Source organism: Epinephelus fuscoguttatus, linkage group LG2, assembly GCF_011397635.1.
Source record: "Epinephelus fuscoguttatus linkage group LG2, E.fuscoguttatus.final_Chr_v1".
In the NCBI taxonomy this organism is placed as follows: Eukaryota; Metazoa; Chordata; class Actinopteri; order Perciformes; family Serranidae; genus Epinephelus; species Epinephelus fuscoguttatus.
In genome coordinates this window covers 365,355-390,123 of record NC_064753.1, presented here as the reverse complement: position 1 = coordinate 390,123, position 24,769 = coordinate 365,355, and the positions used below count along the sequence as shown (strand labels likewise).

The 24,769-nt window shown below is 42.7% G+C and overlaps 1 protein-coding gene across 1 annotated transcript in view; it reads left to right on the top strand.

Moving 5' to 3' along the window:
* adamts17 (ADAM metallopeptidase with thrombospondin type 1 motif, 17) overlaps positions 1-24,769 on the top strand; it is a 499,826-nt gene that overhangs the window by 428,566 nt on the left and 46,491 nt on the right. Inside the window, exon 21 of the mRNA XM_049602805.1 lies at positions 10,486-10,638. Coding sequence (XP_049458762.1) covers positions 10,486-10,638 — 153 coding nt within the window. The remainder of the gene's footprint in view (positions 1-10,485; positions 10,639-24,769) is intronic.

Genomic DNA, 24,769 nt, shown 5'->3' with positions numbered 1-24,769 from the left:
CATCATTCTGTACCGAGACGGCGGGCGATCTTCGTCTCAGAGCTGAGAGGACTCTCCAGTGAGGCATTTTGTACGGTCAAATTCCGTTAACGGACGAGATCGGTCAAAACGGGCGGTTTCAAGCTAGCTACATCAAGGGTAGGTTCACCTCCCGTTTTCAAAGTAAAAGCACAAATTTTATCGTTATGGTTTTCTGTATAAGAAAGGGCAACGGGTGTTTTATTTTGTGAAAATAACCGGAAGTGCGTTGCTCACTGCGGCTAGCTTGAGTAGCGCCGAAATCTCCGAAATCGTCCGAACAGAATTGTAATTAGCTGTTATTTGGTCATGTTTTCAACACGTTGTGGATCTAAACGGCTACTTTCTCGCCTAAAAATGTTTCAAATGTTGCTAAAGTTATATATTTACAGAGTTTAGAGCTTAAGTGAAATCAGCTGAAGGCCGGCTGATTTCAGTCCGGGCAGGAGCGGAATGCATTGTGGGTTATCATGTAGTATGCTACAGTGTAAACGGTCTGCATACTGTCTGTTGATTGAGTATGTAGTATGTAGTATGGCAGTATGTAGTATGGCAGTATGTAGTATGTAGTATGCGGTTCCGAACACAGCCATAGTGTGCTAAAATAATCCTTTGCCATCTTATTATTAGCTAATTATTAGCTAGCTATAGCTAATAATTTTAGCTAGCTAGCTAGCAATTCAGTTGTGGAGACTTGAAGGCGCGGCTGCGGAGGCAGAATGACAGCGAACGAGCAAAGAAGCGGAGGGGAGAGCGGGCCTCGTTTCCCCTTTGGGGGCGTGGCTTTCAGATTATGACGCATTGTGCTCTGTCTCTATAGAGGGGTGTCCAGATGGAAGAAGGGTCAGCATGTTTGTACACACAAGGTTAAAATACTTAGGTTATGCAATAATCCAAAATACAATGGAACAAAACTAGTGGCTTTTTATGGAGGGAACCAGTGTGATATTAACTTCCTGGTTTGCCTATGAAGAAAACATCATCCCCGCACACTTTGTCAAGATGCCAAGAGATTAAAAACATTGTTTGAAAGCTGGAAGCTAAATTGTAATACTGTGAAAGCTGGAAATCAAAGGGCTGAAAGAAAATAATGCTTTGTATGCTCTGCCATCACAAGAAATGATTAAAAAAGCACAATATATTTAAAAAGTGGAAAGAAGCAGAGTGATAGCAGAAATGTCCTTAAAGAGCTTAATAGTTTGACATTTGAATGGTATCTATATCTGAAAATATGAAGAAGTCATAGAAATTCAAAGTGGAATAGATTAAAGATGAGAGACAGAGAAAGAATTCACATTTTAAAAACCATTGCAAGTTTAAATAGCCACTATATGCCACATAGAAGTGGTGTACATCACCTGGGCCCAGCATTTCAAAGTGATCTGATAGGATTATCCTGGCCGGATTGGATTAAATCCTGATCTGATCTGAAAACTGAGTATTTCAAAGTTAAGGCAGAGATCTGGATCAATTTGTTACCACATTTCAGGATTACTTGGATCCCACCTCAGAGGTGGATTTGACAAAGCCTCAGCTCCACTTCTCCTAGATATTGTTATTCAAGATGTTCATTACACTTAATCTAAAATAGTGTTTTAGTTGTAAGTAATTTCAAGCATAGAAAAATATTGTTTGGCCATACTTCCTGAAACTGTTGTAAATGAGAGTAACAAAAACAGACCTATTTCTCAACGTCTAGTTTCACCTTGTAGCCTTGTACATTGTAGCTTGTTTGTACCAAAACATTCAACATATGTTTGTGGTCAGACAAACGCAAGGAAAGAAAATGCAATGCAAAGCAAATCTATTTGTATAGCACATTATTTTCTTTACAGAGAACAGGGACGGTTTTTGCTATGGGCAATGTGGGCGACCGCCCAGGGTGCAATCTATGTGAGGGCCCTCCAAAAAAACAAAAAAAAAAACAAAAAAAAAACTTGCTAGTTTTCTAGACTACCGCTCGAATCCTGCCGGTTGTGGGTTGAACGGGGGTCACAGACAGGAATACAGCGGAGGCTCATAGTGCTCTGCGGTGCAAGATAACGGCTTACCAGCAACTGAGAAGGCGAGGGATGGTTCGCCCAGGGTGTAAAACTAGCCAGGACCGCCTCTGACAGAGAGTGCAAGAAACAACACAGGGATTAACATAATAAACACATGGCAATTCAAACAAAGTATTAAAAAAGCAATTAGGACCAAAATGTAAATCAAAATAGTGTCACAGTCCCTAAAGACTGCTCACAGGTCTGAGGTGAGCTTCTTTTCCATAAGTTTTATCTTCAATTCTGTCTCTCTCTGCTGAAGCAGCGTCAGCTTGAGCTGCTCGTCAGCCAATTCAATTTGTCTCACCGCCCTCTCTGTCAGGAATCCACAATAGTCACAGAAATTGTTGAAGTACGGAAAAGCATATCACCAGCATTACTGTAGCATACCCAAACTCAATCCTCTGACACTTCTGAATGAACCGCATAATTCATACTAGTAGGCTACTGTACATTTTTCCTATACGGTCTGCTCTGCACACATGTAATTTTTTTTTTTTTTAAAGTCCGCTGGGTTGGCAATAACATAACGTTAAACTCTGAACAGGTTGGTGTTTAAAGAGTTCATGTATGACGTACTTCAGATGAATTCCCTTTTAAATTAAACCATAGACCGCAAAATACATCAACAAAGCCAGCTACCTCGCTAGCCTGCTAGCTACTTAACATGCAAGTCAATGCAGCCGTGTTTGCTACCGTTAGCATGACGTTGGCGCTATTAGAGATCGGTACGCCCAAGTTTTAAGTATGTGACAATTCAAATAGCTGGCTCACATGAGATGGTGGGTGGCCTTCGTATGGTCTTAAAAACGCTACACATTAGATATCGGTAAACCTACATTCTGATGTGAAAGCTGTGCTACCAACTGCTCCTTTCGTAAAGTAGTCCGCCATGTTTCAGATCCAGGGGCGGAGTCGTGAGATTTGGAAATCCGTATCCAGTCAGACTGGGATCAAAGTGATCCACCCTGCCAATGTTTTGAAATACCCAGATAAAGTCAGCAGGATCACCTTGATCCCTGACTGAGAAAAGGATTTCATTATACAGGTTATTCTGATCCAGATTACAAGTTTTGAAATACCGGGCCCTGAAGATTAATGCGAGATGCAGCACAGCACTGTGTGTAAGTTATTTAGTCATTCAAGCAATTTTTACCACTCGAGAATTACTAAAAACTGTCAACGATTCCTCCAAAATACCACATTAAGACACCAAAACCTTGGGGACTACCACAGAAAAATCCATGTTATTATGTGGTATCAAAAACCTTTGACGTTTGGAGATTCCTGTAAGAACAGCATTTTATGGCGAGTAGACACCAAGCACTTCTGTACCGGAAACTGATCCTAAGTGCTATATTGTAGGCAACTGGACTTGTTTGAGATTCTTGAAGATGTTTTGCCTCATCCAAGAGGCTTCTCTAATTCTGAGAACTGAGATTACAATGACCTGGATGACTGAGAACCTCTACCGACACGTACTGAAAACTGCTGTGAGATCTGCTTATTGTCAATATAACTATGAAAACCATCCATCCTGTGACTGTCTGAGGTCTCTAGTTTGGCTGTAGTTTCGTGAGGCTGTGATTATCCTAGTGGTCACAACAGGTCATTTTATACACTGGTGTCCGTTTCAAAGACAAGGTCTCTCTACAGTGAAATGGCCGGTATGGGGACTAACTTCATTACACATGCATAAAACTGGGCTAATTGAACTCACAAGAGCCCTAGCTTTCAGGTCCTACCCAATTTATGCAATTCCAAGAATGTGTAAGGACCCCAGTATAGAGAAAGAACGCAATGCGTCATAATCTGAAAGCCACGCCCCCAAAGGGGAAACGAGGCCCGCTTTCCCCTCCGCTTCTTCGCATGTTCGCTGTCATTCTGCCTCCGCAGCTGTGCCTTCAAGTCTCCACAACTGAATTGCCAGCTAGCTAGCTTAAATTATTAGCTATAGCTAGCTAATAATTAGCTAATAATAAGATGGCAAAGGATTATTTTAGCACGCTATGCCTACCAGAGAGGCAATGGTATATTGATAAGCTTAATATTGCCGGTCTACCTCAGTATCCCTTCTCCTTACCTTGCTCGTCTTGGAAAAAACATGATGTGGAGATTCTTTTTTAAGAAGATGAGCATTTCAGCATGCTCAGCTGTCAGCCTGCTCCTACTACCGGCACACATTGTTGTTTTGAGACATGCCTCTACATGCTGGTAGATTGATAGAAGTGCTAGAGCGGACCGCTGGAATGGACTGCTTGAATTGCGGAGCGCTGGGCACAATTATAACAAAAGTTGCATTCATACTGTCAATGCTTTAGCTTAACATACATAAATACAGTTAGCTGTTACTCTAAAAAATACATTTGGAGGGTCTGACAAAGTGTTTGCTGCACACAGGCATAGGGAGTGTCAGGATCCCACAATTTCTTCCCTGATGAAGCCTCACGTTTTATTGTCTGTATCCACTTTTGTCTTTTACAAGGTTGATAAAAGCTAAGCTCTGGGTTTTTACTGGCCGTGCAGCCCACCACACAGCAACTTTTCGGCATTTGGACTTAAGGAAAAATCAACAGGATGGAAACGGAGGGGGAAAGTGTGAGGGGAAAGCAGGCCTAGTGTCCCCTTTGGGGGCGTGCCTTTCAGATTATGACGTGTTGCACTCTGTCTCTATGCAGAAATATTCAAATACAATACAGGTAAAATTAACACATTTATACTGCATGTAAAAAACTGCATGGTTTATCCCAAAAACTGCATGGGACTAGCATAAAGTAGGTATGTATGTAAAGGAAGGACTCATGGGTACCCATAGAAGCCATTTTCAGTCAGGTATCTTGAGGTGAGAGGTCAAGGGACCCCTGAAATGGCCATACCGTTTTTCTCTTCTCAAAATTTAGCCTTACTTTGGAGCGTTATTTAGCCCCCTAGCCAACAAGCTTGCATGACTGGTTAGTACCACCGGATTTCTTAGATCTTCTAGTTAAAACAGTATCATCACTCCAGCTTTAAAAATCCCCTACAGCCTCTTGTGCGTTCACACCGGACGCGAGTGAAGCGAATTGCATATCATATAGCTCCGGGTAGCCGCACACCGCAATGATAAGTTTCTCCTTCATCTCGGCATCAACAACGGGACGTCGGGGCGTCAAGACGTCACTGACGACCATGGCAAGATAACCACCATCGCTGCTTTGTTGTTTACCTCCTCTGGAAGTCCCAGAAGCGTCGGAGGGCCAAACGCCGTCGTTTTTGGGTTCACCCTATCCTGCAGAAGCGCATCCAGCTCGGCGAGTTTCACCACCTCCTCCAGGAACTCCGTCTGGATGATAGCCGCTTTCAGCGGTACTTCAGGCTGACTGGGGCCCAGTTTGAGGACCTGTTGGCGAGGGTTGGCGCCAGGATCTCCGGGCAGGACACCAATTACAGCCGCTCCATTTCAGCTGCGGAGCGCCTGTCCATCTGTCTCCGTTGAGTAGCAGTTTATTGTTGTTGACACACGCCAGTGACGTCGGGAGAATCTCAATGCTGATTGGCTTTCGCGGTACAGAGTCACGCGAATTCGCCTCAAAAGTTCAATATTTTCAACTCGAGCGATGAGGCGTTGGACGCGAATTTCGCGTCTATCGCGCCGCGTCCATCGCGTCTATCGCGTCTATCGCGTCCATCGCGTCGCGCTAGACGCGTCCATCGCGCCGCCCGGCGCGAATTCGCGTCTAATCGCGTCTTTGCATTGACTTTGTATGTAATCTTGACGCGCGAATTTGCGAATTCGCGTCCAGTGTGAACGCACAGATAGAGACAGGAATGTCAGCAGGGACATGAGCAGGACACATCATCTGAAAGAAATGGTTAGTACCACTTACTTCCTTAAAGGGGCAAAAAGCGAAATTGTTTCACCACTAGGTTTGCTGTTGTGCACTGCCTGTAGACCAAAAGTGTGTCATGAGCCACTCCTCCCTCTACCTCTGCTCTCCACCCCCCAGTCGCCTCGTCTAGCAGTTAGCGATGTCTCAGTCTCTGCTGTGTTTAGCTATTCCCCTGCCTATTTCAATGATGATGGTACCTGTAATAAATGTAATATATTTGCTGAGATGGAGGTGAGGCTTAGGGACTAGAGGAGCTGGTAGAAGCGCTTCATAGCTGTTAAGTTACTCCAGCAGCCGGTGGCAGCCTACTCTGCTAGTGCTAACACCGGGAGCTAACGCGTTAACGCTAACGCCGAGTCGGCTAGAGCCTGCCAGGCTGCCCGCCAGGCTTGCGGGCTGCCCGCTAGGCTAAAACATCGCTCTCACTCACGGAGAAGAGGAGGAACGTTAGCGTTAGCTCCCGGTGTTAGCACTAGCTGGGATCCGGCGATGTCTCTAGCCGAGTCGGCTGCCTCCGGCTACTGGAGTAACTTACAGCTATGGAGCGCTTCTATCAGCTCTTCTGGTCACTGAGCCTCGCCTCCATCTCAGCAAATATATTAACTGCCCGCAAGCCTGCCAGGCTGCCCGTGAGGCTACATTTTACAATGCTAATTGAAAATGTTAGCTGGGCTGCCAGGCTAACTTACTCACTTAACACAACCGTAACGCCTGACCCATTGCTGGGACCGAGCCGCTAATAACTCAAGCTCCAGACATTAACCCATCCTGGTGTTTCCTCCGCAGCCTCCACTTCACCCAGCTTCATTCAGCTGCCTGATAAACCCGCTGCTTCTTCCCACATTAACCTGAATAACAAACCAGGGCTCGATGCTCCAGTTGGATCCAAACAGAGAGCCGGGGCTAGTTGGGAAGCTAGCGGAGGCTAACTGGCTGTGCTTTACCTCCGGTCATGCTGCGGCTAACGCCTCGCAAGCCGCTCCCAGCTAGCTCCGGATTGTTATTGAGGTTAAAGTGGGAGAGGCAGCGGATCTGTGGGGCAGCTGAGTGAAGTGGAGTCTGAGGAGGAAGCACCGGTTAGTATGGCAGTGTTTTACTAAAGGTCACAAGGTGGGGTTCTTGTGGTCAAATATGTCATGCACAAGCTAATGGAGAACTTGGTTACCAAATTTCGTTTAATCTAAGTCAACAGAATTGCAATATGTATGTGGCATTCCCCACACTTGTGCTATGACTGTAGTCTACAACATTTCCAAATTTGATTGCAATCCAACTTAGCATTGAAGAGATATGGCCCGTTAAGTGCATCATGCCACATCTTCAAAGATTTAGTAATCAAGATGAACAGTAAGTGATACCCAAAATAAACTAGATTTGCACTAAAACACAGACAAAAAGCTTATTATCTGAAAGGGGTAGTGCACCCAAAAATGAAAATTCACCCATTATCTACTCACCCATATGCAGATGGAGGCTCAGGTGAAGTTTCAGAGTCCTCACAACACTTGCGGAGATCCAAGGGGAGAGGGGGTAGCAACACAACTCCACCTCATGGAGGCTTACGGCACCCCAGATTCAAACGTCCAAAAACACATAATTGAAACCACAAAATACCTCCATACTGCTCGTCCGTAGTGTGATTGTCCACAACTCCATCATCACAGCCACGTTGATGCTTCCTCATCCAATAAACGTGTCCCCTGGATGAAACCTATGAGCTTGGGGAAAAGGAAACAATCCTAAAAGGTTTCTTCCAGGGGACACGTCTGGATGTAGAAGTATCAACAGGGCCATGACGATGGAGCTGTGAAAATGTATGTTGTCACAAAAACGACACCTTAATATTTGTTATGATTTCCCAAAACTTAGTTAACATTTCTCACCTGTGTGCTGGATGTATGGGCTCCAGCAGATTGACTCAACTGACCAGGGGCCTGTATCACGAAGCAGGATTAATGCCTTAGCGAGGTAATTTCAGGGTTAACCCTGGGTTTTCGGTCTCACAAAGCCGGTTCAGTTCTTATCGGGGTAGATCACCATGGTAACTTACTCTGAATGGCTATCCTGCTCCGGAGCAGGGTAAGTTCAGGGTTGAATCTGATCCTATAAAAAGCACCACCCACTGGCCAATCAGCTGTTCGGAAAAAAATGACTCCGCTGACAGAAATGCAGCCCAGTCATGACGGGAAGTTCAATTAATGTGATTGATTTTGATTTGAAAGTTTATTTTGAACATTTAAAAAGAAAAGAAAGCAACAACAACAGACAATGAAAAGATTGTTCAAAAAGGAGTGGAAAGAAGTCCTTCATAAGAAAGAAACTGATCATTTGCGGACACTTAATAGCACCATTAATTAGTGCCAACATTTTGTTTTGTTGGAGGAAATGATCCCTGTTAAAGATAATGGGCCTAATTGACAGCTTTGCTGCTGGAAATGTGGAAAGTAGCCTATCATGTCTACACTTCATGGTGTTTGAGGGATTTTCCTTTTTGTTTTTTAAAGAGGGAGACTAGGTATATTTTTGTGCAGCTGTTAATTTCTAACACAGCTCAATATCAGGATGATTGTATTCAGACTATCAATTTGGTGTTGATATGATTTAATTGTGGCGTCAGCTTTAAGCTTTATTGTAGCATATATAGGCCTAACGTTATGACAAAGAAGACCAATTTATCAGACGCAATGATGTTAGACAATAATTGTAATGCACGCAATTCATCTGCGCAGCATTGATTTCATGGGATTCAAGGGTATGATCAGTGTCAGATGTACAGGTACAGGTACTGTAGTTACTTGAACCAGTGATGAGTAATTTAACCTACACATCTTTTTATTTTTTACCTTGTTTTGTCTTGATTTTTCCCTCTCTCCTCCTCTATTTATTCTTTCCTGACCCGTTTTTTTTCTTCTCTATTATGTGATTTCATTGCTGTTTTGACAGGGGAATTTCTTTGATAAGCTTTTAGTGGCTTCTAACCTCTCCGGCACTTTTCTTTTTTTAATCTTGTAAATTTTATACTGTCTGTTTTTAAGATTATGTGCAAATAAACTAATCTAAACTAAAACTAAACATTAGCTATTCATCCCGTTATGCGTTGCCACGCATGTGTCCTCCTCCTGCAGCTGCCACGGTGTTGGCCTTTTCTGTAATGTTGCTTTTCTCCTCCTCATATTTTAGTAGAATTAATCTCTGATCCTCACGAGAAATACTTTTTTTTTCCCTCACATACGGCGCTCTGTGAGGACGCTAAGTGACGCTGCGCTTCTCTAATGATTGTGATTGGCACGCTGCCTGCGCGTTCACGGCTCTTGATAAAGCAACCCTGGGTTGAGTTACCGAGTTGATATCCAGCGTCGTGATACCGATTATCCTGATTGCCATTGTTAGGGTTAGTCAACCCAGGATAGGTCTGGGTAACCCAGGAAAGGTTGATCTCACTTCGTGATACAGGCCCCAGATGCCATCATCGCAAGCAAAACAGACACTACGCTGCGTTCACAGTGCTATGTGGAAATCGGACATATCAGCACTTAAAATGTGACTGTTGAACTGCAAAATCTGGCATAATTCATCGCTCTTATACTGCAATTGGTGCTCAGTACTGTCTAAAACAGATTTCTAAATGGAAGTTTGTCACTGGCATCAATTTTTACACGGCCAGTCACATGAATATGGTGTATATAAATGTTGAGTCAGAATTTTTTTAGTTCCTACGTTCCCTGAAGGCACTGTCTCTCATGATTCCACACCCCTCTCAGTTGATGCCACGCCCCCCACGCCACATCAGGGTCAAAAGTCTGAAACTCAAAAAACCAGATTTAAAACTGAAAAAAAAAAGATCTGAAAGTGAAAAAAAGATTTGAAAGTGAAAAAATAAGATTTGAAACTGTAAAAAATAAGATCTGAATCTGAAAAGATAAAACATGCAACTGAAAAAAATAAGACCTCAAATGTTAGAATATATATGGAAGTGAAAAGTGAAAATAAATTATTCATTCAAAATAATTACCAAAGTGAATCAAAATTATATTTAACCTGAAAAAACGTTTCGTACACTTACTTTTATTTTGAATACATTGTTGTATTTTTCAAAATTCAAGATCAACACATGAATTTTCAGTTTCAAATTTTATTTTTTCAAGTACAAAACTTTTGACCCTAATGTAGCTCAACAGAGCTGCAGGCTACAATGAGGCTAAAAACAGAATTCAAATGATAATGGGTGAATTTTTATTTTTGGGTGCACTATCCCTTTAAAGAGTATGACTGGTAGAAATAAAAGTGAAAGCACACCTGTCCTCAAAGAGCATTTTGGTATTTGGATGGTCACTGAAAGTATGGAAAAGTAGTTAGCAACCAAAAAGCATAATGAAGAAGAAGAATAGGAGAACAGTCTGAATGCTGGATCAGCATCCACACAGATATGCAAACCAGTGCCAAGGTGTGGCTCTTTTATGGGAGAACTATATCAGGCAACTACTGTAAAGGAACAGAAAGAATACGCTTTTTTCCACTCTTCTATACCAATTCTTTTTTTCCATCTATTCCTTCAGTGTTCATCAGACTGTGGTCAAGGTGTTCGCAAACGGATGGTGTCATGTACAAACCCTCAGGGTCTTTGTGATCCTCTGTCCCAGCCTGCTCAAGAGGAGCACTGTGAGGACCACTCCAGATGTTACGAATGGAAGACTGGAGACTGGTCCAAGGTATGGATATCTTCACACCCCATGGTTCAACTCCCTATGTGCCCTCTCAAAAGAGGAAAAAAGTCACAATCTCGATTAATTTGTTTAGACTTGATATGTGGAAGAAATTTCAGTTTTTGTTAAGGATTTAATATTTTCCTATAATTAGTAATAATACCAACTTATCAGTGGTGAAGCCACTAACATTACCCAGTAGCCTGATCATAAAGCAATCACAACAACAAATTTAAACCAAATCAACAATGTGACATATGCAATGACAAAAGGTAAATAGTCTTGCTTAGCTTGAACAGTAATGCTAACATTATGCTATGCTAAACTATACATTTTTGGAAAGTTTAGAATGTGACAAACTCCAAAACCAATGTATCCATTTCTTTCAAAGTCTTTGTGGCGGCCATCTTGGACTTTCAAAATGGCAACCACCCATAAACTGTTTTTAGGTGAGTCCCTAATGATAAATTAAACTGGTTCTGAGTTTAGGAGTTAATTACAATTTTTTTCAAGCCAAAGAAACAAATGGGACCATTTCCAATACATTAAAAATAGAATCTGATGCTGCACCTGCCTATAATGTGTTTTTTTATCAGGTAAATAATTGCTGTATCTCTCGTTAATGTATCTCTTATTACTACACTGGCAAGTAGCTAGGTAGTGTTAGCAGCTGGCCTCAGAAAAACAACAGCAAAGATAACCTGAGTGGCTAGTGTTAACCACTAGTTGACATACCTAGCTAATGTAAAACACAATAGGTTATTTAGCAGTTATCAGTTGAGAACTCGCTTGACAGCTAAGACATAGGCACAGATGGACAGCGTCATTCAGCCAGGTGACTCGTCAGTCTGAAAATGCCATTTTCAATTAAATTTTATTTATAAAGCCCAATATCACAAATCACAATTTGCCTCACAAGGCAAGGCAAGGCAAGGCAATTTTATTTATATAGCACGATTCATACACAAGGCAATTCAGTGTGCTTTACAAGGGAAATACGTTAAGATAAAACATTAAAGGAACAATAGATGACTAAAAACAAAAGCTAAAAGCAAGAAAAACAGTTCAGAAAATGCATTTATAAAGCAAACATAAAGCAAAAGCAACAGCAGACAAATATAAAAACAATAGCTACAGATTATCCTAACAGTAAGTTACATATCTAGTTCACTGGTAAGCTGCAGTAAATAGTAATGTTTTAAGCCCTGATTTAAATGAGTTGACAGTTTCAGCCGACCTCAGATATTCTGGAAGTTTGTTCCACAGGCGGGGAGCATAGAAACTAAAGGCTGCTTCACCTTGTTTGGTTTTGATCCTGGGAGCACTGAGTAAACCTGTTCCAGATGATCTGAGGGGTCTGGATGCTTCATAACGTGCAAGTATATCAGAGATGTATTTAGGCCTGAGACCATTTAGTGCTCTATAGACAAGTAACAAGATTTTAAAGTCTATCCTTTGATACACAGGAAGCCAGTGCAGTGATTTAAGCACTGGTGTAATGTGCTCCACTCTCTTGGTGTTGGTGAGGACTCTGGCAGCAGCGTTCTGGACGAGCTGCAGTTGTCTGATTGATTTTTTACTCAGGCCTGTGAAGACACCGTTACAGTAGTCCAGCCTGCTGAAAATGAAAGCATGAACAAGTTTTTCTGTATCTTGTTTAGACAGAAATTCTTTTATTCTTGCTATGTTTTTAAGGTGGTAGTAGGCTGATTTAGTAATTGTCTTAATGTGACTATTGAAATTTAGGTCTGAGTCCAGAACTACACCAAGATTTCTGGCTTGATTTGTAGGTTTTAGTGTCATGGTGTCAAGGTGAGCACTGACTATTGATCTTTGTTCTTTGGGGCCAAAAACAACTATCTCAGTTTTTTCTGTGTTTAGTTGTAGAAAATTCTGGCACATCCACGTATTGATTTCGCCAATGCCCTTATTTAGTAGATATAGGGGACTGTAGTCATCTGGTGACACTGCTATGTAAAGTTGTGTGTCATCTGCATAAGTATGGTAGGAGATGTTATTATATTCCATAATCTGAGCAAGAGGGAGCATATAGATGTTGAACAGAAGAGGCCCAAGAATGGACCTTTGAGGAACTCCACATGTAATCTTTGTTCGCACAGATTCATAATTGCCAAGTGACACAAAGAATTCCCTGTCTTGTAAATAAGATTAAAACCAATTTAGCACAGTGCCAGAAAGTCCCACAAACTTTTCTAGTCTGTCGAGCAGTATGTTATGGTCAACTGTGTTGAATGCAGCACTGAGGTCCAGTAATACCAGAACCGAAATCTTTGATGCATCATTGCTCAGATGAATGTCATTTAAAACTTTTACAAGTGCAGTCTCAGTGCTGTGATGTGCTCGAAATCCAGACTGAAAGGCATCAAAGATATTGTAGGTAGTGGACCTAAGGTTTCTAACTATGTCTGTCAAAGTAGCATAATTTAATGGGTGAAAAAGTGCCAAATTAACTGGAGTAGTTTTATGAGGCACAGGTGAAATAGCCACTGTGTTGGAGTTACAGACTGTCTGTCTTATCTTTAAAATCTTGTCTGTGAAAAAAGAAGCAAAGTCATTGCATGCCTTGGTGGATAGCAGTTCAGGAGGGACTGACCCTGATGGGTTTGTCAGTCTGTCAGCAACAGTAAATAAAGTCCGTGCATTGTTGTTATTTTTGTTGATAATCTCAGAGAAAAAGGACTGCCGCGCCCTTTTTAGCTCCAAGTTATAGATGTGCAGACTTTCCTTATAGATGTCATAATGAACCTGGAGTTTGGTTTTTCGCCACCTGCGTTCTGCTTTTCTGCATTCTCTTTTTTGAGCTTTTACCTGTGTGGTGTTCCTCCATGGTGGTTTTTTCTTACCAGAGACAACGTTGACCTTCATGGGGGCAATATTGTCCATAATATTCATAGCTTTAGAGCTGAAACTATGAACCAGATCATTGACAGAGACTGAGGGCAGAGCTGGTGTGGGTATAAAATCCTGGGTGAATAGTGTACAGGTGTTTTCGTTGATATAGTGTTTTCTGATTACCCCTGTTGTACTTTTACTGGTGTCAGCGGAGAAGGCCATTTTAAAGAAAACACAGTAATGATCAGAAAAGGCAACATCAGTCACCACAACCTCAGAAATGTTGAGCCCTTTGGAGATAATTAGATCTAAAACATGTCCCTTATTGTGTGTTGGCTCTGTTACATGCTGGGAAAGTTCAAAGTTGTCCAGGACGTAGAAAAGTTCTTTCGCGCTGCCATCTTTGGGATTATCAATATGAATATTAAAATCACCCACTATAACAACACAGTCAAAATCAATACAGACAACAGACAATAGTTTAGAAAAGTCATCAACAAAGTGTGCACTATATTTTGGAGGCCTGTAAATGGTTACTAATACTGCTTGACAGGAGGATCTCAACTGCAGTGCAACATATTCAAAAGACTCAAACTTCCCATATGACAACTATTTGCACTGGTAAACATCCTTAAATAAAGTGGCTACTCCACCTCCTTTCCTGAGTTCTCTAACTGAGCTGATAAAATGGAAGTTTGGGGGGGCTGATTCAATAAGTACTGCTGCATTGTTGTTTTCATTTAACCAAGTTTCAGTTAAAAACATAAAATCAAGGTTTCTCTTGATAATAAAATCATTAATTAATAGTGACTTGCCAGCCAGAGATCTGATATTTAATAAAGCTAAATTTAGTGTACTAACATTGTCTGACACAGTCTGTGGCTGACGCATAACTGGAGTCAGATTAGATAGAGTAGCTGTGCGCTTCGAGTACACATTGTTTTTTCCTGATGCTAGTCAAAACAGGAATGACAGACCTTGGAGATGACTCTAGCTGATGCTTTTCAATTACAAGATGTGTTTGACCATGCCACCAGCTATTTAAGATTGCCGGTATGTTTAAGGAAGCGGCATGGGTTCTGACTCATCTCTGACAGGCACCTGACTGATGACGTCTAGGGCTACTATTTAAGAGTTCATCAATTTGACTAAGCTTTAGTGTGGCAGCTTTAACTAACTCCTTGATTGGTGAGCGTGGGGGGGGGGGGGTTTACGTTGGCTCCTTAGTGTTTGCGCTGGTGCTGGGGGGGGGGGGGGGGGGGTCGACGTTGGCTCCTTGGTGGTTGTGGTGAAGGGCAGGAGGGGATTGTTGGATCCCTGACTGGGACAGGGACATCCTCTGAATGCCTTGGGTGATGTGGAGCAAAGGGTCAGGTGAAGGGGGAGAGATGCAGGCCGTCTGTCACTGTGCCACGTACTTGTCCTTGGCTCTTATCTGTCCATTCTTTTTTTGGTATGGCCTTCCAAGAGCATGACGTAGGTTGGCCCCGAGTAGTCTGCATCCAGTGATGTTCGGATGAATCCCATCACGCTGAAAGCGATCCTTACAGTTCCAAAAGATGTTAAAATTGTCAATGAACTTTATCCCATGAGTGAAGCATGCCGATGTCAGCCATGTATTCAGGGCAAGGAGTCTGGTAAAAGACTCAATTCCTTTCCCCAGGGTTGGAATGGGGCCAGAAATGAACACATTTTGTGACTGACAGTCACTCAGTTTCTCCAGGAGCGGGGAAAAGTCTTTTTTCAGGATCTCAGAGCCAGTTTTTCCTCGTAGAATGTCAAAAGACCCAGCATGGATGATGATCCTCATGTTACTGGGGTGTGTAGAGAGGATCACTGGCAACAGCTCGGTTAGCTCCCTAACAGACGTGTCAGACACTGTTAGATTTTCAGTCTTTGCCATTCTTACATGCTTGGTTATTGAGTCTCTGATCAGGATGGTATCTGGCTGATCAGGTGTGGTGTTAGCGATACTTCTCCTGGCCCTTGGCTTCTCAGGTGTGGAGTTAGCATAGTTTTTTCTGGCCCTGGGTCTAGCAGTGGTTTTGGGGCTATTGCTTGCATTTTGGATAGCCTTGGCCTGCCTGGGTTCAGTGTAGTTGGTATTGTCACATATTTCATTTGGAGCCAGTGCATCATACCTGTTGTGTAGAGAGAGTTCAAGTGGAGGGGTAAGCGTTGGGGCTCACTTGACTGATTTCCTGCTGGATTTGCCTTTGCGTCTAGTGACATCAGACCAGGTCCTGGCTGGAGTTGATGCTTTTGGTCGAGCACCAGTCCTGTGCCAGTAGGAAGGGTCATTAGGGAAGGCCAGTTTGGGAGCCTCTGCAGCTGATTCAGTGGTGTTAGGACATATCCATGGGATTGTGTCAGCCAAGTCAGCGATGCTATGCTCCACATTTGTTGTATTTCCATATACACCAGTCTGTCCATCAGCACCTTGTATGTTAGCTGCCACAGAGTCAATGAATTGCTCACTCTCACAAATTTGTTGTAGCGTTTCATTCCTCATTTGAAGCTGCCTTATCGTCTCGGTTACTCGCTCACACTCTGTGCAGCTCACAGATTTTGCCATCTTTTCCTTGTCCTAATCACAGGTTTCCAGTCACAGACACAGCAAAAGGCTTGCACTGTGCCTCAGCCCTGCTCACACAGTACTAAAGTGGTGAAAAAGTGGTGAAAATATGGCAGTAGTCCTCTGTATCTTTCACAAATTAAAGTCCCAATGCTTTATAAGTATCCAGGATCTACACTGAACAAAAATATAAACGCACCACTTTTGTTTTTGCTCCCATTTTTCATGAGCTGAACTCAAAGATCTAAAACATTTTCTATCCACACTAAAGACCATTTCCTCACAAATATTGTTCACAAATCTGTCTAAATCTGTGTTAGTGAGCACTTCTCCTTTGCCGAGATAATCCATCCCACCTCACAGGTGTGGCATATCAAGATGCTGATTAGACAGCATGAATATTGCACAGGTGTGCCTTAGGCTGGCTACAATAAAAGGTCACTCTGAAATGTGCAGTTTTGCTTTATTGGGGGGGGGGGGGTCAGAAAACCAGTCAGTATCTGGTGTGACCACCATTTGCCTCACGCAGTGCAACGCATCCTTAAAAACTTAAAAAACTAGGCATGCAGAAAAAAGTACAAAAAATATAAGAATCAGCAATAAATAATAATAATAGTAATAATGAGCAGTGGATAAAAAGTGAGCAATGGATTATGGGTGACATCCAGGCAATGTTCCATCAGGTCAAGGTTGTGGATGAGGACAGAGACTTCTTGCGCTTTTTGTGGTGGCCAGAGGGAGATCTGACCAAGGAGCTGGCTGAGTTTCGTATGACTGTCCATCTGTTTGGTGCCGTGTCCTCGCCCAGTTGTGCCAGCTTCACTTTGAGGAAAACAGCAGATGACAATCAGTCTGACTTTCCAGCTGCAGTGGTGCAAACAGTCAAGGAGAACTTTCATGTTGATGACTGTCTGAAGAGCGTGGTCTCTGAAGAGGAAGCCATCCTCGTGGTCAAAAATCTCACTGCTCTCTGTCAAAAAGGAGGTTTCACTCAGACCAAATGGATTAGCAACAATCGCACCATGTTGCAAACTCTTCCTGAGGAACACAGAGCTAAAGATCTGCGTGAACTTAATCTGGATAGAGACAAACTGCCTGTCGAAAGACTCTTGGGTTGCAGTGGTTTATTTATTTTCAAGATGGAGGTCCAACAAAAGACTTGCACCAGACGAGGAATGTTGTGTGTCTCTAGTTCTGTGTATTATCCTCTGGGGATTCTTGCACCAGTTGTGTTACCTGCTAAAATCATGCTGCAGGAGCTTTGTCAAAGAAATTTTGGATGGGATGAGACCATACCCCAGGACATCCTGCATCAGTGGACAAGATGGATGGAGGACCTGGATATGCTGTCTGAGTTTAAGGTTGAAAGTTGTGTTAAACTGAAGGGCTTTGGACATCCCATACATGCTCAGCTACATCATTTTTCAGATGCTAGTGAAGCAGGATATGGAGCCGTCACTTATCTTAGGATGCAGAACCATAAAAATGACATCCATGTTACGTTCCTGATGGATAAGGCTAGAGTGACACCTTTAAAGAGTGTTACTATTCCTCGCTTGGAGCTGAGGTCAGACACACCAAAAGGGCAGGCTCTGTCAGCAACGGATCTTTTGGAGGCCGAGCTTGCTATCATTCAGTACTGCCAGCAACAAAGATTTGGAGAAGAGATTGCTACGCTGTCATCTGGGAAAGTTACTGTGAGCAGGCACAGTGTTATCTACAGGCTGGACCCATATTTGGATAATGGGCTTCTGAGAGTTGGAGGACGGATGACTAGGGGCTCACTGCCAGAGGAAACTAAACATCCGCTTATCTTCTCCAAGGATCAACATGTTGCCACTCTCATCCTGAAGCACATTCACAAGCAGCTTGGCCATAGTGGTCACAATCACACGCTGTCCACACTGAGAAGGAAGTACTGGGTCACAAGCGTCAACTCAGCTGTGAGAAAGGTCATAACAGAATGTGGTTTCTGCAGGAGGTATAATGGAAGATTGGTGGAGCAAAAGATGGCAGATTTGCCAAAGGAAAGGATTCTTCTTGATTATCCACCGTTTACCAACGTTGGGATTGACTATTTTGGACCAATTGTTGTGAGCAAAGGACGAGGCACAGTTAAGCGCTATGGTGGGGTTTTCACCTGTCTAGCCAGCAGAGCGGTCCATTTGGACGTGGCTAACTCTTTGGATACAGATGCATGTATCAATGCTCTTCGCCGTATCATCTGCAGGAGAGGTCAAGTTGCTCATATTCAGTCCGACAATGCAACCAATTTCATCGGAGCAGAGACAGAGCTAAGGGAGGCACTTGCATCATTGAATCATGCACAAATTCAAGGAGCTTTGCGGGAAAAGCGAGTTAAGTGGAGTTTCAATCCTCCAGCAGGTTCACATCATGGTGGAGTCTGGGAGCGTGTAATCCGCATGGTGAGAAGGATTCTGAGTTCAGTGCTTCAACAGCAGAGACTGGATGACGATGGACTTCAAACAGTAATGTGTGAAGCTGAAGCTATCTTAAGCCATCGGCCCATCACCAAACTCTCGGATGATCCAAATGATTTGGAGCCGCTCACTCCTAATCATATCCTACTCATAAAGAGAAGGCCATCCTTTCCACCTGGATTGTTTGAGCCACATGATCTGTACGCAGAGAGAAGATGGAGACAAGTCCAGTATATCTCGGACCTTTTCTGGAAACCATAGGTCCGTACCTATCAAGAAGAATACCTACCACTGCTGCAGGAGAGGCAAAAGTGGAACCAGAAAAGGAGAAACTTTAAGCCTGGAGATATTGTGATCATAATGGATGCTACTGTGCCATGAGGCTCCTGGCCACTAGGAAGGGTCTTGGAGGCTTTTCATGATAAAAAGGGACTTGTGCGTTCAGTGCGTCTGCAGACAAAGTCCTGTGTCATTGAACGTCCTGTGACAAAGCTTTGCTTGCTACATGAGAGTACAGATTAGTAGGTCATCTCAGGTTTCTGCGTATGTGGTACATGAGACTACATTGTGTGGTAAAATGTGCTCATTGTATCATTTTGCAGTAGCAAGCCCGTCAATTAGTTTTAGCCTGTCTATGCCCGTCAATTAGTTTTAGCCTGTCTATGCAGCCCCTCAGTCCTCAGTGCTCAGTGATGTCATCCTCACTGAGGATGACATCACTGAGGCTCTGAGGAGGCTTACAGATCATTTTTGAGTAACAGCGGAACAACAGAAACACTTGACTCGGTTTGTGTGTGCTTCCTATTACTCAAAAGGATTCACAATAAGAAACATTCCAGAGCTAAGATGGCACATTTTGACAACTATAATGCAGAGAGTAACACGTAACCACCTACAGAGGATGCACTGAAGCAGCTTATTGATAGGGGAGCTACATGTTCAAGCTCAAGTTTGGAGCCAGGCAAGCGTTCAGCAGCAGGTAGCTTTGAATCTGCAAAATGGCTGAAGGCTAGTTGAGTTACCAACTCCTTACACGCCACACACAAAGCACGCCAACCGGAGCACGCCACACAGCCCTCTCCAGGTAAATGGGAGGTAGAAGTGAGTGTGCCCGTGAGGGGAAGTCCAATTAATGCAGGTGCCACCAATGCGCAATTAGGCTCCGACAGCTGGAAATTAGGCCCAGCTGATGCCAATTAAGGGCGGAGGTGTCGCAGTGCTCACCCTGCCACACCTGCAAAACGGCCCAACATTTGCCAAAAATCTGTCAGTGTAAAAGGGGCTAATATTACCTGAATTAGAGGTCAGTTCCACCCCTTCACTTATACTGGCAGGACATTGAGAGCCTCAACATTTTGCATGACAAAGTTCAATCAAACTGAATTGAGTGTGAAGTAGAGACTGTGGCTGGATATGAATGTGTCTCATCGTCACATAGCAATGAATTGAGGTGAAATCTGATCTGACTGCACCTTCAGGGCAAAGTTTAAGGGACTGATTATTGATAGGGTAGCAGGAAGAAACAGAGATATTGTAGGTGAAACTTTTAAGTTTGGTGATTTTGATCTTCTTAGACATGCATCTCATTTTTACCTGGTTCCAATCTTATTACAATACAACCTCTGGATTAGGTCTGGCCAACCATAGGAATTTTGGCTGCTGTGCATTTGCACATGATTAACTTCATAAACACCAACCCATTTTTTAGGTTTCAGTCATTATTCAGGATGAATAATTTGCAAGGCACAATCAGTTGTTAGGTAAGTGCAGGGTTGTGTTATTGTATTTCTGTGTTTGCAGGTAGGTTGAGCCTCAGCTCACTGTACCATTTAGTATTTAGTGACATAGAGCTGGTTCCATTTAAACATCGTCTGGCTCCTCCATTACTACTCTCTCTCTGTCTGAAGTGGCAACTACAAGTCACTATTCACTTCGTTGCTTTGTCACATACAGTATATATAAGTGTGCACTCTTGCTCTTTTTTGGATTATACAGTGGTGGAAAAAAGTTTTCGGACATTTTACACAATCTCAAATATTATCATGAAATATTTGTGGAAAAATCTTTTTTGTGTTTCAAAAGGTGTGGCTGCATTAGACAGATACAAACAAATACAAATTATATTTTTTTGTTTATTGTTTACAAGGAAAACTAACAAAACTAAATTCTTGACAGTTTCAATATGTCAGTTCTCAACATTATCGGTATCAAAGTCAACAAATAACAGAGAATGTGTTCAAAACTGAACAAAAAATAAATAAACCATCACATCATCAAATTAATATTTAGTAGTCCTGCCATTGGCACGTAGTAGAGCTCTAATCCTGGCTGGCATGTTCCCCACGAGCCTTTCACACTGTTGAGGGGTAATCTTGTCCCATTCTTCTTGAATTACTGGTTTTAATTATTCTAAATTCTTTGGTTTATGCTTTGAAACAGACCTTTTGATAATCCACCACAGACTTTCAATGGGGCTCATGTCCGGGGATTGAGCTGGCCACTCTAAGACCTGGATACTGTGCTCCTGCAGCCAAGTCCTACTGGCCTTGGATGTGTGGCAAGGGGCATTATCTTGTTGAAACATCCAGTTTTTACCTCAACGGAACAGTGCACGCGCAGAAGGGAGCATGTGGGTTTCGAGAATGGTACAATACTTGGTAGAGTTCAATGTGCCATCACAGACAGTGAGATGACCAGCACCAGCAGCACTCATGCATCCCCAAACCATGATACTGCCTCCACCATGCTTGACAGTAGGTACTGTACATGCTGGAGATAATTCTTCACCTGGCCTTCTGCGTACCCTCACATTAGTAGGAGGAAGATAAAGCTGGAAACTGGACTCATCTGACCACAAAATCTTCTTCCAAGTCCTGGCTGTCCAGTTCTTGTGTGCCTGGGCCCAACGACGCCGGACCTCAACGAACCTCTGTCTCTCATTGATCAGGAGCTTCTTGATAGCCTTGTAGGACCTTAAGCCATGATCTAAACGTCGGCCACGTACAGTGCGGGTGGAACACTGGACACCAGTTTGGTTTGACCACTGCTGCTGAAGCTCCTGTGATGTCATTCGGCGGTTTTGCCTGCACATGCGGATCAGGATGCGGTCATTTCTTGCTGAAGAAACCCTTGGACGCCCAGATCTTGGTTTGTTTTCCAAGCTGTTGGTTCGTCTGTATTTCTGCAGAGTGTATCCAACTGCTGAAGGACTGCATCTGCACTTCCTGCCTATCTGGCGGCAGCTGTACCCTTCCTGGCTGAGAATCTTTATCTTCAGGTGTGTTTCCTGAGTTAGGTTCCTTGTTTTAGCCATTTTTGTGTCTGAAGAACTTTCAAATGTGCTGGCTTTATGTAGACACTAAGCTTGGCAACAAAAATTGTGTCTTTTAATAAAAACAACAACCTTCATCACTGGTACCAAAATGACCCAATACTCAAAATTTCTTATGTATTTTTATGGAACCAATCAAATTTAAGTTTTTAGTGGCTTTTTTAGGATTTATTTAGTATTTTGGCTGTGACTGTACTAAAAGAAATTGCACTTGAAGACCTAAGAGTGATTCTTAATGCAATATTTCACAAATGCATGGGGTGTCCGAAAACTTTTTTCCACCACTGTATAATGTAGTTCAGCATACAGTAGGCTATATAGAGCACTGACACTCAGTTAATGGCCAGTTGGCCAAATATGCCCGCATTGGGATGCTGGGTAGCCCACCAACCGTTTTCGCATTCACAATAAAAACAAACTGATTCACAATGGGAATTTTTTTGTACTTAATATTTTCTCAAATCCTAGAAATGCATGGGGCTGCTTCAACTGGATTTGAGTCTTAGCAAAGATGAGTGAGGGCAGCAATTCAATTATTATGTATACTTATAAATATTATTAATGTTTGTTTGTTTATTACGTGCCCCCTATAATTTTGCAAAAGTGGCCCCTGGACACAGCAAGTTGAGTATCCCTGTTATAGAGCACTGTCGGGAGAACCTACACGTTTGTACAACAAAGGACAGACAACCCAATAGCAAATTGTTTCCTTAAATTAACTCCTTGTGTATGGTCTGTAAGCAACCCAGCAGTGTGCAACAACATATTGCTCAAATCTCCTAGAATGCTGCATATAGATCATAAGAAACTTTGTCTGTATTTTTTTTTTTTTTTTTTGGCTTCAAGGGATTCTGTATTTGTCAACTGCCTGAAACAGGGGTTGGCAACCTATACTATCGAGAGCAATTTTTGGCCAAAGAAAAAAGTTAAATATACATATTTATGCCTTACACTGACAGCAACATGGTCTGTTTCATCTAAATTAGCCCATAACCATTTCTAATAGGTCTAAATGAGCATTCATTAATATGTTGTACAACAAAGTAGCTTCTCTACAGTGGACTATTTATGATTATTTAGTACTTAAACTTTGCAGTGTTACTGGTGAAAGCAAATAAATCTGTCTACTCACCATGAAATTCTCTCTTCCTCCAAGACATTTAATTTTGCGGATTTGGAACCCATAGCTAGCCTCACTAAGGAGACTCAAGCTTAGCCACCGCTATGAGATTCAGCAAATTTCAGGAAAAGGCGCAGGACTTAGACATATGACGCACATAGCTGGTGGGATGATAGGCTACACATTTATACAGTTTGAAAATGTAAGAATCACTTTATGGCTACAACAACGGTAAAGGAAAATTGAAATCTTAAAAAATAACTGTTATGCATTTCCATATAATTGTTTTGAGCCGCTGGAGAGGAGCTAAAGAGCTGTGTTGGGAACAACAATGTTAGGCCTCACCAAGGGGCACCATTAATATAGGGAACAATTCTGGGCCTCAAAGCAGGGGACACCATTAATGTTGTAAATTATACTGGTGATACTATAAAAGACAGGATACTATGTGTTGTGATCTAGGCACCAGTGTTATGTTTTACACGGCGGCACCATTTGTTGGGACTTAAGCCTAAACACGGGCCTGACCTTGTAATAGATCTCCAATTAAAGTATTAAATCGGCTATCGGAAATAATTAATAATTATTAATAATAATAATTAATTATGTTAAATAATGTGACTTAATTTACATTAAATCATCTTGTGGGGCACCATTCCCGAAAAGGGAAAATGATAGCCAGTTAAAGATGTCAGTGTGTGTCAGTGTGTGTGTGTGTGTGTGTGTGTGTGTGTGTGTGTGTGTGTGTGTGTGTGTACACAGGTGAGAGGAAGACAGTGGTTTCCTGTAGTGAAAGTGGTCAATGATAGCTACTGTCAACCTGAGAACCGACCACACCTCCCCAAGTACGACTGTGTGTGTGTGTGTGTGTGTGTGTGTGTGTGTGTGTGTGTGTGTGTGTGTGTGTGTGTGTGTGTGTGTGAGAGAGAGAAAAAGAGAGAATCAAAGCTGGCTTCAGATTGGGGGAGGGTTTGTCTGACCATGTGGTCCGGACAAAGACAAAGGAAAAGAAGCAGAAACTTTGATTTGCATCTGGGGTGTAGTTCTGTTGAAAGACTGTTTGGAAATGGGTCTATGTGAATGTGATTTGTGTTGCATAAAGTTTGGATTACTGCAGATGATGTTTAGTTGCATGCAAGACATTGTCTATGAACAGCATTAGCAAACTAACATCACTTATCTTTGGTGAAGGCAACTAACCAATGACCTAGTTGCAAACAATCAACAATAACTTGGTAAACAGCATTAAATCACATTCAACAAGTTTAACAGTCTTGCTTAGCCTGTACAGCTGTGATAAAGCTATGCCCAGTTGTTACATTACCGATCCTTGAATGGATGGAAGAAAGATTCGCTTTGTGGTGTGCTGCTTTTGTCAGCCGGCAAAAGAAGGCTGGAAAGAGCTGTGGTTCCAGATGCAGTCTTTGTTGTGTCCTTGTTCCGAAGGTGCAGATCCGAGGAAGCCGGTCGCCTGGGGTCCTTGCAGAGTTAGACGCTGGGGTGCTAACTCAACTTGGTTCTCCTTGTTGCTGGAAAGTTAGTTGTAAACCTTGTGCTTGCATACTAATTCCTCTGGTTTCCAAGATTTGACCCTGCTGTGGGCATGCAGGTTGTGGTCCAGGAAAAAGAGTCTGTCAGTAACTGCCCCCCCTTTTCTCGTTCGGGGCATGGAGCAAGGGTCTGAGCTTGTTGGCAGCCCAGGAGAAAGAGGAGGCTTGTCTGGGCACCTCTGGGTTGGTCCACAGCTCAGGACGAGGAGGTGTGAGCTGCTCGGCAGCTCAGGAGCAAGAGGAAGACTGTCTGAATGGGAGCAGACC